Raw genomic sequence first — 14621 nt, forward strand, 5'->3', positions numbered from 1 at the left:
GGTTAAGCAGTTTCATTAAACTTGAACAACAACAAAGATCTAAAATATACAATATGAGAATTTAGAAGGAGATGTGAGAGACAAAGGTGTAGAAAGAATATCTGAAGAAACAATGACAATTTCCCCAGTCAACTGAAGGACATGAATCTACAAATCCTGGAAGCGCCAAGAACCCCAGTAGAATCAACCCAAAGAGTTCTAAATGAAGACACATTACAGTTAAACCACTAAAATCTACTGCCAACAATTTGATTCCAAGTCACCACCACACTATAGGACATAGAAGAACTGTCCCATAGGGTTTCTAAGGCTGCAAATCTTTAGGGAAGCAGATTGCTACATCTTTCCACCATGGAGCAGATATTGGGTTCAAATGACTGTTCCTTTGGTTATCACTGGGCACTCTAACCAATGTGCAACAAAGGCTCTGACATCATAGTTAAGACCCCAAAAATGGAAGACAAAGACAGAATCAATAAGGCAATGAGAAAGCAGCTAACAATCACATACCAATGATCCCCTATAAGAGTAAGGAGTGTTTTTTGTTGATGTCTTTTTTAACCTCCGAAGCTTTGGACACCAGAAGGCAATTGAATAATATCTTTAAAGTTCTAAATGGAAAAAAAAGCAAAACAAAAACCTGTCTACCGAGAATACTCCACCCAGGAAAGTGATCCTCCTGGAATAAGGGTGATATTAAAACATCCCCAGACAACCAAAAATGGAGACAGTTAATATCCACCAGAGTGCCCTTAAAAAACAAGATGGAAGGGTAAAGGCACTAGAAAGTGATTCAAATATAAACACTAAGGAAAATATCCTAGTAAAGAAAATGTGTGATCAATTGTAAGAGCTTGTAATAAGTATTGGTTTTGATCATTCTAAATCCTTTGTTTCACATGTTTTTAATAATGACTCTATCAAACATAAGAAGAAAAGTATGCTATGGTGAACTATTTGAAAGAAGTATAGACAAATAGTGATAAAAACAAAAGAGGGGAAGAATTATATGGATAAAGAATATTTTGCATGTTACCTATATATCTGTAGAACTAAGAGTCACATTAAGTTATATTATTCAGTAAATCTGACAAGCTTCATTAACTACCTCTTTCTAGATTCTGCTATGCTTCCCCTCAAAGTCTAGGCACTGACCCTGGAGTTTCATATGAAGGTAAGATTAACTGTCTATGTGTGTAGTTTATTTTTGTTACAGTGTTTATTGGATTGTTTATTTAGTTTTTTTTTCTGTAAATATTAAGTACTGTGATTTATGTCATCAGGTATCAAACTGATTTCATAAGAAAAAAATGAAAAAAGAAAAGACAGCAATCACAAACCTAGAAACAATATCAGTTTTAGACTACAGAAAATGTAAATTTTATAGATTATAATAATTTATCCCTAAGTATTAGAAAAATTGATCCTTATTAAGGTCTTTGAAATGCTACCAATAAAAACATAAACTTTTTTTTTTTTTTTAAGTAAGCACTCCATTTTGGTGGATTATATAGAGATAAACATTGCAAGAAAATTTCTATAGCCGTTGTTGTTGTTGTTGTTGTTAAGTGACCTCGAGTTGGTTCTGACTCACAGCAACCCTGTAGAGTGTTTACAAGGAGAGACTGATGGGTTTGAACCACTGACCTTACGGTTAGCAGTCCAGTACTTATCCTAAAGTGCCACATGAAGACCCCTCCTCTAGTCATATCTTTTTTATCATTTTTTTATGAAGGTAAGTAGTTTATTCTGAACACATTTAATTCATTAAATAATATATTAGATACACTTGTGTTGAGCATTGGTGTGTATGGATAGCTTTAGTGGTAGTTAAATTTGTAAGATATTCTAAATACATGTTTTTGTTGTTGTTATTAACTGCCCTTGAGTCATAGTGAATCTTTATAGGAATTCAGAGGCGTGACTGATGGGGTGTTTATAGTTAGCAGTCTAGTACTTCTCCTACAGAAGAACGTCTTAATATCTATGTAAGATACATTGTAATATTTTATTTAAAAAAAGTTTATTACTATTAATTGCTTGCATTTTATATCCTTAGAATTCTGTTCCAAAGTATTTTATTTATACATTACATTCTAATTTTTTTTTCAAGTTTTTACTGTGGATTGAGTGAAAGTTTACAGGGCAGATCATCAGTTTTACATTCAATAAATCTTATACATTGTTTCACTACAATAACCATCATCACCTCCATATATCATCAGTTAACATTATTTCCCTCTATTCATTTTAGCTCCTTTAAAAAAAAAAAAAAAAAAACACTAAGGCATATGTAATAATTTAAACCACCAAAGGGCACATTCTGCAAGCCTGCCTCTTGGCCATCAGCACTCAGTCTTTCTCGTTCCATGAATCTAGAGTCCTCAGCTGCGCTCTCTCTCTCTCCATGTCCTCATCTCTGCCTCCAACTCTGGTGTCATGGCTTCTCTGGATAGGGTTCTGCATTCAGCTTGTGCTCTCTTCCCTTTATGGTCCTAGGGTCCTCTGTTTCTGGACTGCAAAATTAACTACTTCCCTGTTCTTATTATAAAACTTCTACCTTTACAATTGTGACAGTCACAATTAGTCATGATAACAATTACTCACTGTTGAATCATAATAATCTTAACCATCTCTTTTCATCAGAGCCATCCAGACAAGATGAAAAGTATTCAGTGGGGATGCTATCTTCCCCTGCACACTTAATCTATACTCCCTCCTGAAATCTTGTAAGCCATTCACTTTGTGCCTTTGTTGCCCTTACATTTTAGGTGGCCAATGTCTAAGTTGCCCATACCTATCTACCCTGTATACAGAAGGGATTGGATGGATAGTTGATGTGAAGACTCCTTTACTCTCTGTTGGTATTTTGAGCTACCACATCCATGAGTACAGGTGGAGTTCATCAAATTGTAGCAATTTACCCTCGTTTCCTTTCCATTTTAACTTTTAACAAAATGTTTCTAAGTATATGTGTGGATATTTTGTGATTTTATTACTCAGCTTTTCAATAATACTAGTCAATAACAAAACACTCAGAAGCTCAGTAGCTTATATCACCAAGCATTTGTTTTCATAGTCACGGAGGACCACGTCAATAATCATTGACTTATACAGCCAGGATTTAGCAGGATGATTCTGCTGCAGGTTGGTCAAGTGTGTGTAGAGCCTATGGATTATGTTTAATCTCAGATTAACGATAAAGGGGCAGTGACTACCCAGGGTGCAACATTCTCAAGGCGAATTTCAAGAGTGAATGTCTTAGGTATCTAATGCTACTAGAACCGAAATATCACAAGTGAGTTGCTTTAACAACCAGACGTTTATTGTTTCACTATTTAGGACATTAGAAGTCCATCATTTACAGTGCTGTCTCTAGAGAAAATTGTCATCTTTGTTAACTCTAGGAAAGGTCTTTGTCGCCTGTCAACATCTCTAAACCCTGTAGTCTTCACTATCCCTTAGAAAGCCCCATACATCATGACATCAATCTTGCCCTGGATCTAGGAGTTACAAACTGTACAGACCCCAGGTCCAAGTGATGTCCTCCCCTCCCAGATTTTCTGTCTTGGTGACAGTAGAGAACACTGAACTCTACTCAATGATTTCTGCATTCAGATTTCAAGAGAGACTGACTCAAGATACAACCTAACCCTGTGGAGTCTATCTGACCTATTTAACATCATAGAATGAAGATTTACAACATAAAAGGTAAGTACATCAGATCAGGCCTGATCATCCCAAGTCTCATCATGTGGGTCACTGAACCATATTAGATCTCATCCTGGAGACAATAACTACAGATTAACTGTGAAACTCCTGAAACTTCTGGGTGAGCCCAGTTGGCTCAAATCCAGAATTATTTAACAAAATCCCAACTTAGTAATGCAACTCAATTTAAGTCAAAAGAAATCCAACCAAAATGTATATACTTTTTACCTTTTTACTTTAGTAATTTCTCAAGTTACTAAATCACTTTAACCCATGTAATTTTTAAGGTATTTGAGTAGAATTTTGATAATTATACTTTAGAACTGTTATATTTAAAATGTTTCCCAGTTTTGGACTGCACAAATTGTAAGTTAAAGCTGAGTGTATTTTTACAAAATGGATAGAAATTAAAATATTTTTAGATGTTCTCATTGGAGATAAAAGACAGGACTCTTTAACTGATGTATATATCCACTTCACCTGACTTTTTAAAACATATACAAAATATCTGGACTCTTGCCAAGTGCATATTTCCATCAGCAGTTAATGGAGAGACCTGCTACTTTGCATTTCTATCAAACTCCCACTGATGTCCAAGATACTACTGAATTCTGAGAAACTGGAGCAGCATTAACAGCACTAATAGTCTGTTGTTGTTTTAAGTTAAGACACATCTTCAAGTTGTTTAAAGTAATTTCTATGTATTGGATACAATATTTCAGGCTTTTTTTCTGTTCATGAAATGATTTAATGGTGTTTTATTTCTATGTTTACAAATTTACCCAAGTTTGTTGGTGGTCTTAAGTGCTGTTGACTAGATTCTGACTCACAATGACCTGATATCAGGTTTCCAAGGAGCACTGTTGTATTTAAACTGATGATCTAGTGGTAAGAAGTCAAGTGCTTGTTATGCAGTACAAAATTCCTGAATATATTTGAAGCAAATCTAAGAATAGTCTAGGCCTTTCCAGGCTACAACCTTTTGAGAGTCGGGGTAATAATGACATTGCTGGTGTTGTCTATCATCTTCAACTTTTCCATGTAGCCTTGAAGTACATTTCACAAAACCTTTTTACTCTATAGTCTCCTGTAGTGTTGCCAAAAATGGACCCTCCTCCAAAATGGATCAGACAAAAGGAAATGATTCATTACTCTCCATCAGCGCCTTCAGGGAGACCCTCAGACAGAAATGAAGAAAACAGACTTCATAGTGAGAGCATCATCACCTCCAGCCCTGAATGCCAACACAGGTCTGAGAACCATGGAGTTAGGGGCCTGATACCTTCAGTACAGCTGCACTTGGGCTCAGGAGAATCATGTAAGAAGCATTTTCAGTATCTACTTCCCTGGCAAGGAGAATCCCAAGGTTTTGAAAGTTGTTTAGATTCTAATTATCAAAATAGAATTGTTATAACAGCTCTGATTAGAATATTAAGAATGGCTTCACTTTTAAAACATGAACTCTGATACTAATCCCCAGCATTATAATTTCTGTCCTTCATAAAATTAGGACAGGCACTGTCTGTGTCTATATTTCTGGGACTAAGGAGAAAGAATGAGAGTAGGGACGTGGAGGACTCAACCTAGTCCCTTTAACAAAATAAGTCATGACCTTCACAGAGTGGTTGCATCTGGAAAGACACAAGCATAAAGACACAAAGAGAAGCAGCTGGGAGAGTCCAGCCCCACCCATCTGCTCCCCAGGGTGGTGGAGTGTATGTTCAAGCATGTAACACTGTGGGAGGAGTATAACCCTTTTGACAGTAATAAGTTCCAAAATCTTCAGCTTCCAGGCTGCTGATAGTGAGAGTGAAGTCTGTCCCAGACCCACTCCCACTGAATCTCTCTGGGATCCCATCAGCCCTGCTGGTTGCATAACTGATGAGGAGCCTGGAAGCCTGCCAAGGTTTCTGCTGATACCAGTTTAAGTCATTGCTTATACTCTGACTGGATTTGCAGGTGAGGGAGACTCTTTCACCAGGAGACAAAGAGAGGGAAGCTGGGGATTGCGTCATCACAATGTCTCCCATGACATCTGAAGTTGGAAATAAAACAGAAAGTCACCCATTTGATCTGGACTATATATACCACATTGTCTTCCCAGCAGTCCCAATCTGTAATCCAAATAAACCAATATTTAGCTTTATTTTTTTTTTCCTTGCCTAGCCAAGGTGTTAGATTCCAGGACCTAAAAACACTGGAAAAGTCTTCACTGAGAGAACCATCCCTATTGCCCTCACCTGGGAGCCAGAACACTAGCAGGCAGAGAAGCTGAGCTGGGCCTTCCATGGTTCACTCTGTGCCCCAAGTGAGACAGATCTTCCCCTGAGTGCAGACCCAGCATTCATATGGGCTCTGGAGTACCAGGTGGACTGGGAGGAATATGCAAAGCAGGTGGGTGGGGCCAGCTGGGCTTCCAGCAGCAGTGAGGCTTTGTCTCCTCTTCTTTGCACATGAGCAACCATCCTCAGGAGGCCCAGTCAGAAAAGACTTAGATCAGACTTAGGGCAGAATTTAACTCTTGTACAAAGAACTCTGGTAGTTTACTGGTTATGAAATGCGCTGCTAACCTCAAGGTCAGTAGTTTGAAACTACCATCTGTTCAACGGTAGGAAGATGTCATGCTTTCTGATCCCATAAAGATTGACAGTCTTGGAAACCCTCTATAGGGTCTCTGTGATTCAGAACTGACTCTAAGGCACACCACCACAATGCACTGGACTGAAAGGTTGCTTTGAACCAGAAGGTCAGCTGTTCAAATGCAGGAGCTACGCTGAGTCAGATCTGACTCGACAGCACTTAAAAACAAAAACAAACATTATCAACCAAGCCTCAATCAAATGCAATTTCTCACAAGCCTGTTGGGAAGAAAAGAAATGCCAGAGATTCTCGCTTTCTCTCTCTCAAACACACTTAGAGTTTTTTGTGGGTCATGATAGGATCTCCATAAAATCAGGATGGAATTAGAACTTTTTCTTCCAGCATAAGCCTTTAGTTTGCTTTGCAATCTTCCTTAAGGCACCTGCAGAAGCCTCATAGTGTTTGAGATTTAATAAGAAGAAACATTGAAGTAGACCAAGGAGAGTGGGTGCAAAAGTAACAGACAACCAGAAGTCTCCATAAGGGTCATGTGATACCATTTCATTGAAGAAAAACTAGAGTCTAAGCATCTCTCCATTCCATAAAGGATGTTCATGTTATCAAATTCATCTGCGTCACAATCTCAGAAACACATGCTCATATCCTAGGTCTACTAGATGGAAATCTACTCTAGGTTTCCTTTATGTTCCTAAGCACTTTGAGGAAATGCTGATATGAGCTATGTCCAAGGACAGACATCCCACCACAGAGGATGAGAGGCTGCTTCTCATGTATATAATTAATTTATTTTTTATTTTGCTTCCCCATTTTTTCAGTAACTCTCAGAAAACAGCTTTATCAATACTATGCCAAATTTTAGTGAACTGGCATCCATTTATGTATTAGAGTTTCATCCAGTCACAGATGAGTTGTTTAGAGTCACAAACCCTAAAGTCAAACCATGTGGATTCATGAAGCTGCTTTTCAAACTGATTGTGTGACTGATCAAGCCACTACACCTTTCTTTGCCTTGGTTTTCATCTTTCTGAAAATATGTTTTTTCCCCTCACAATGCTGGTTTCTAATTAAGCAAGAAAAAGCAGAACTGTATGAAGAACTCAATGTATGTTGTCATTAGTTGAATTTAATATGATTACAGTATTTTAATTATAATTGTCATGAAGATCAGACTGAATAACTTAGCAGAGTCACCTAGAAAACAGCTTTAAGTCCAATGAAAGAAGGTTTCATCATCAGCCATGTTGTGTCTGTTAACTTTCTGGTTCACATGTTTTACCAACCTAATTATTTTACATTAGTTTATACTAAATCCCTCAGACCTTCAACCATGCCCACTCAGGAAATATTCAAATATTTTCATCCAAAAATCCATTAAGGGTTAAGTCCTCACTTGTTGTTATTATTAGGGACCATTGAGTAGGTCCCCTTTCATACTGACCCTATGCACAACAGAATGAAATACTGCTCTGTCGTGGGCCACCCGCACCATCGTTGATACATTTGAGCCCATTGATGCTGCAAATTTGCCAATTCATATTGTAGGGTGTTGCCTCTTTTTCTCTGACACTCCATCTTATCATACATGATATCCTTCTCCCTCTTGACAATATGTCCAAAGTATGAGAAACAAAGTCTGGTCATCCTGGCTTCCAAGGAGCACTCTGGCTGTATTTCATTCAACATAGACCTGTCTGCTGTTTTGGCAGTCCATAGTACTTTCAATATTCTCCTGAAACACAAATCAAATGCATCAACTCTTCTATAGTCTTCCCTATTCACTGTCTAACTTCCACGTGCATTTGAGGTTATTGAAAATACCATGGCTTGGGTCAGGTGCACCTTAATCCTCAAACTGACATCCTTGTTCTTCAACACTTTAAAAAGGTCTTGGGCAGCAGATTTCCCTAAGACAGTAGGTTGTTTGATTTCTTGACTGGACCTGCAGGTGAGGCTGCTTCCATGGGTGTTTCCTTTGATGCAAGCAAAATGAAGTCTTTGAAAACTTCAATCTTTTCTCCATTAATAAGAATGATGTTTATTGGCCCAGTGGTGAGAATTTTTGTTTTCTTTACATTGAGATGCAATTCATACCAAAGGCTTTGGTGAATTAAGAGTCACTTTTTCTTTTTCTTTTTTTAATTAAATGTTTTTATTTTGGATTGAGTGAAAGTTTACAGGGCACATCATCAGCTTCACATTCAACCATTCATATAGCTTGTTTCATTACATTGATTATTAGCCCCTCCATATATCATCAGTTTATAGTGTTTCTCTCTATCCTCTTTAGCTTTTTTTTTTTTTTTTTTTTTTTGGAGGGGGTGTGGGGGGCTTGCCTTTTTGGAATTTACAGTCTCGGCTTTTAGGGAAGGTTTTTACATTTGTCTGTGGATATCCAGGGCTCATGTATGAGATTACTAACAAGCATTACTGAATAATCAGATGAGGGACAAGAGTCACTTTTTCTTATATATTTCATATTCAACCGACTTAATCTTTTCACTCTTTCTTCAGTACCTAATCCTTGACTCACAGTCAGAATATATATATGGAGCTCTGGTAGCGTAGTGGTTATGAATTGGGCTGCTTACCTCTGGGTCAGCAGTTCGAAATTACCAGACGTTCCGTTGGAGAAAGAGGAGGCTTTCTGCTCCCGTAAAAAAATTTACAGCCTCGAAAACCCTGTACAGGGTCGCTATGAGTCAGAACCGACTCCACGGCACATAACAACATATATATATATATATATATGTCGGGATACTAACCTCAAGGTCAACAGTTCGAAACTAGCAGTCATTTCATGGGAGAAAGGTGAGTTTTTTCTGCTCACATAAAGATTTACAGATCAGAAACCCCAAGCCGGATCACTATGAGTCTAAACTAACTCCATGGCACACCAACACCACCACCTATCATCACCATCACTTTGGGATTTTCTCCAATATAATTCTTCCAAGCTTGCTCTCTAAGGACTTAGGAATATGCCACACTTTGAGCATATTCCCCAATCACTATTGTGTACAATGGGGGTGGGTGTGCTATCCACTCATGAATCGAGATATTAATTTATACGGACATAACTTGTAAAATTTTAATGACATATAATAGAACAATAGAATAAAGTAGAAGAGAACAGAAAAGGTCAGAGTATTTCATACGATAAGCCTCGTGTCCTGGATGATTTGTCTCTCCATACTCCAAATGCGCTGTATATATGGATACACTGGAGATGCAATACTGTGAGGTTCTCTACCTTAAGAAATCCCTGCCTTCTTTTGCTATTATGAACAGAAAGCTTCCCTTTGTTCCCTTGGCTATCACATCTTCAAAGGGTTTGAGATAAAAGCAGTGATGGTTTACTGAGGTAAAACCATGGGAAACAGGAAAGCCCTGTCCTGTGATATTACCATTATAGTTAGAAATTCAGGAGAATTGGGGGAGCAGAACAACCAAGGGGAGTGAAACAACTGGAAGATTCTCAAGTTCTGCTCATCTTTGTACAGAAGAATGTCCTTTTGTCATGTACAAAGGATTCATCAGGAATCACTGGCACCTCTAAACACTTTTGTTTGTACTATTCATAATCATTTTCATGAATAACATAGTTATTAGAATTGGGGTATAGAGGGGAGAAGCAATACGAGGACGTTTTCAACATTAAGGTACAATTGTAGCCCAATAAAATTCAGTAGGATATTTATCTATTTATTTGCGAGGCTTTAAGTCTTTATTTTGCTTTTTAGGGGCTTTAAATCTTTACGGAAGTACAAAACCCCATCTTTCTATCGCCCAACAACTGGGAGACTCCAAGTGCTGACTTTGTGGTTAGCAGCCCAATTCTTAACCACAAGGCTGCCCAAGATCTTAATTTTTATTAGGTTTTTTATTTTGCATAAAGGAAAGAGACAATTAAACCAAGTTCACCTCTGAAAGAATCACTAGTTGTAAGAGTTGATACTGGAGTTAGGGTTAATGATCTTGTATTGTAGTTAGGGCTAGGGATCTATCTTGCATTAGTTAGGATTAAGGAGCTTACATTGGAGTTAGGGTTAAGGTTACAGGTTTAGTGGTAGGTTGTTTTTACATGCTTTTGAGTCAGTTCCAACCCACAGTGACCCTGTAGAGGGTTTCTAAAGAGCTGCTGGTAAGCTTGAAACCAACTCTGCAGACCAGTACTCCTGGGCTCTGATAAGGTTTTGTATTCAGAGTTTAGAATTGGGTTGATGCTTTCTGTTTACAGTTAGGGTTTCTGGGTTAAGTCAGATGGTAAACATAAGGGTGATGGCAGTTGTTAGAAGTTAGGGGTGGATGTCGGTGGTTATGCAGCCATCATATCAGCAGGGGAGAAGGCAGAGCTACAGGAAGACTCAATGATACCATACAGGGGCAGTTTCTCCATCTGTCATGGATCTGACCAGAATGCTTAAATGAGCATAGTAGTTAGCAAGAGTATCAGAAATGAGCACTACTGTGTGTACCACAAATCATATGCTAACCCTTCATTGCAGAACAAAATAAAGGAAGGACAGATACACCATACTGATCATTAGGAACTGTTTCCTGTTCAGTTGGGACAAGTAATTGGGACTTATGAAATAAAGATATGGAAAAGTTTGCTTCTTTTCAAAGCCCCAATTCTGTCTCCTTTTTCAAAAAAATCTCCTTTTTGACACTGTTGGTAACCTCAGATTGAATCATATGGGTTCAAACAGAATGCTCCATTGCTACCGTCACGAAAAGGATTACACAAGAAAATAGTAGTGTCAATAACAAAATGTGTTGTAATCCCCCTACACTGAGCTAACTTCCCCCAGACTCTGCAGATGCAAACCGGAAACATGAGGCTATCTGTGTCTCTTATCCAACTTCCAACATGGCCACCACAGAAATAGATCCCAACTTGTGACTGAGAATAGGAGGAACACTAAGGCCTAGCCAATGATGCCAGCCCAATATACAAGTTGCAAGATTCTTCTAATGAGCTCAGTGATGTTCTACTGAATTTACCAAATACATTGTCAGGTATGTATCACAGACTAGGATTTTTTCCTAAACAAATTCACCCAATTTCTCTTTTTTTTTTTTAAACAGGTGTTACTCTCCAAAATCCTCTGATTTTTCTCAACTTTATCTCAGTGTCTGTTAAAACAGTTGTTAACAGGAAAGACATTAGAAAGCAGGCAGGGAAATAAGGTTTCAGAACTAGATCACTCAGTACCCATGGGCAGTTGGTATCCCACACATAATGGAATACAATTAGGTCAGGGCACAAGATGGAGACTCAATTTTTAGAGCTCTAATGGCAGTCTGGTAGCGTAGTGTTTACGAATCGGGCTGCGAACCGTAAGGTCAGCAGTTCGAAACTACCAGCTGCTCCATGGGAGAAAGATGAGGCTTTCTACTCCCGTAAGGATTTACACCCTCGGAAACCCTGTACAGGGTCGCTATGGGTCGGAAACGACTCGACGGCACTTAACAACAACAACAACAATGGCGGTTTAAGCTCACCAGCTGCTCCTTGGAAACCATACGTAGGATCGCTATGGATCAGAATCGACTCAAAGACACTTAACAACAACATTGGAGATGACTTGAGTGAACACGCTGTTGAAGGAGAACAAGCTCTAATACAGGATTCAAGTCTATGGAGAAAGGATTAGAATGCATACAAGGACAGTTAAACAATGAAAAACAAATTGTAGAGATCTAGAACCTCTTTGATTGCGTAAACAGGCAGTATGTTTTCTGCAGCAAGAAAGAAAACAAGTTAATGAATAAAGTCAGGAATTAAAATCTGATTGATGGTCTTGAAAAAATATTGAATGCTGATAAAAGATACTGTCTTCCTTGTGGTAACCTGGGACCCTGAAACATGGGGTAGGAACACTGAGTAGATAGATACCCCCCCCAAGCCTGTTGATCCCTAGATTCCTATGAGTCTTCATGGGTAGTAAAAGGTGCTGCTTGGCATCTATATTCAGAAAAGTATAAACGTTGGAGCAGGAGACCAAGTGTGCTTGCTTCACACAAAAGTCATAATTTCCCTACCCTAGTCCTGGAACTAGGCAGTATTCAAACCCAGATCCAGTTGTTAAATGGATGGCTGCTTCCTCTAGAGGAATGGGCATGCAACATAATGGCAAATATGTCCTGTGATGATTCCCTAGGAATACCCCAAGTGGAACTCTGTGCATACAACTGCATACTGAGGAAAGGGAATCCCAGACGTTGTGTACACTGGTGCATACAGGATCGGAGGTGACATTGATGCTAATGATACAGGGCCTAGGCCTCCTGGAAACCACCCCCTGCCAGAGGACCAAGGCCATATGAATGGGGTTAGTCCAAGTTAGAGCAAAAAATTGACCATGAGTATTTAAAAGGTTTGTTTGTTTGACTGCCTTAGGGATATTGATTTCTACTGACAATATTGTAAAATAGGCATATACATGTGATAAGGATATTGGGAATTATTATTACAGAGAGCTTGCAAACCTGTCTTTAGCCTTCCCATTAATTCCCTGAGCAGTGGACCCACTTACCAACTGAAAACAAGCATTCCTGAGATGTTAGAACTCTGGACATTAGCAGATGTGCTGGAGGATGGGCTTCCATCCAGATACTGGGGAGAGACAGCACAGGGATGGCACAGAAGGTGGGAGGACATCCCTGTAGTATTAGTAGCACTCACTCATAGCAGCCATCTGGGGACAGGACTTGGCAACAACTCAAATAGGGAAAACAGAAAGAAAGCTAACCAGGCTGAGCTGCGGTTGTTGTTAGTGATGTCAGTCTGTCACAACTCACAGCAACCTTGTAGAGCATCACCGATGAATGGCTGGTGGATGTGAACTGCTGACCTTGTGTTCACATCCACCTTGTGGTCCAGTGCGTCTTCAACAGTGCCTTATCAAGAGTCTACAAAATTGTCGTAGGAATACTTGGCTGTGAAATGAGAGAGGGCAGAGGAAACAGGGGTTCTTTGAGCAAGTGCTGCTAAGTCTCCTTAAGGCCCTAAAAGATCAGGCACTGAGACAGAGAGCAAGTGGCAGGGCAGAAGGACAAGGGAAAGACCTCAGACCACAGACTCCACAGATGGAAATGTGTGGTTCCCACAAACAGCAGGGCACCACGGAAGAGCCTGTGCAGGGGCACCCCTGAGGGAAAGACAGAGAGAGACCCCCACCTTTGTCATGGGAAAGTCAGTAGGAGCATTTCCTCAGTATCTCCAACCAGGTAAACGCACCCTCTTTGTAGCTGCTTATTGAATTCCAGTATCAAGCATCTGGAACTCCAGAGTCAACACTGAAGAAACATAAATATAAGCATGTTCTTTAGTGGTTCTCAGGTGAAAACCAAGCCCAGTGCCTCTTGGTTGATTTTGACTCATGTATCCAGCCCCTCCCCAACCTGGGCCCTGTCAGCTTCAGGCCTCCTGGGAATTGTTACAGAGACCACCACAATGGACAGTGCTCTTATAGCCAATGTTACACCTGCACACCCCTCAGCACAGGCCTTAGAAACTAACGGCACACATATATTAGGCAATCAGTTTGGGATTTGCTTGTCCCTTTGGAACTGATGATGGCTGACTGAACCTGGTGTATTCTTGGAAACAATCAACTTGAGTGGAGGCTACACCCACAGCTAACATGCTACTGGGGGTGTCTGAACGCAAAAAGTGATTCCTAGGGGCCTGTTCAGAGTATGACACCCCCTCCCACACAAACATGGTTACCTGCAGGTCTACAGTGAGTTGAAGTCTCTTCAGAGTCAGCACTCTACCTGCCTCTCTGAGCACCCTGTGGCTCAGGATTCTGAAACCAGCAGGAAAAAAATCACACTAGGAGTCAATTTGGATCTATCTGCACCCATTTCATGATGATGCTGTAGAATAGGCAATGGACTACTAAACAAAATGTCGTCAGTTGAAACCCATCAGCTGATCTATGGGAGAAGTAAAGGCCGTCTACTCTCAGGAACATTTACAGCCTCACAATCCCTATCAGGGTTGTTATGAATCAGAATCAACTCACTGACAGTGAGTTTTGTGTGTGTGGTTGTTGTTTCTTTGCCCCCATATCAGAAAACCTGCTGTGTGAGGATATTGTGTGCTGGGAAGGCGCCATCTTGAGTGGTGGTTTCATTCACAACAGTCTTCAATAGAGAGAAATAATAACAACAAGGCAGAGCACATCTAACCAGGGTGACACTCCCTACTCCACCTCATCCCTGCCCATTACCAGGGATTTACAAACTGTTGGAGAATGCTACTGTAGAGGAGCGGACTCCACAGTCAGCACCCTAGGGTC

General features: G+C 39.7%; 1 gene segment (V, D, J or C); it reads right to left on the reverse strand.

The window, feature by feature from the left end:
• Positions 1–5432: 5432 nt before the first annotated feature.
• Positions 5433–6000, reverse strand: LOC102822957. The segment is given in 2 exon segments: positions 5433–5746; positions 5952–6000. Coding segments are annotated over 2 exon segments (363 nt in total).
• Between the last annotated feature and the right edge of the window lie 8621 nt (positions 6001–14621).

The sequence above is a fragment of the Chrysochloris asiatica genome, unplaced genomic scaffold (genome assembly GCF_000296735.1).
Source record: "Chrysochloris asiatica unplaced genomic scaffold, ChrAsi1.0 scaffold00732, whole genome shotgun sequence".
Lineage (NCBI taxonomy): Eukaryota > Metazoa > Chordata > Mammalia > Afrosoricida > Chrysochloridae > Chrysochloris > Chrysochloris asiatica.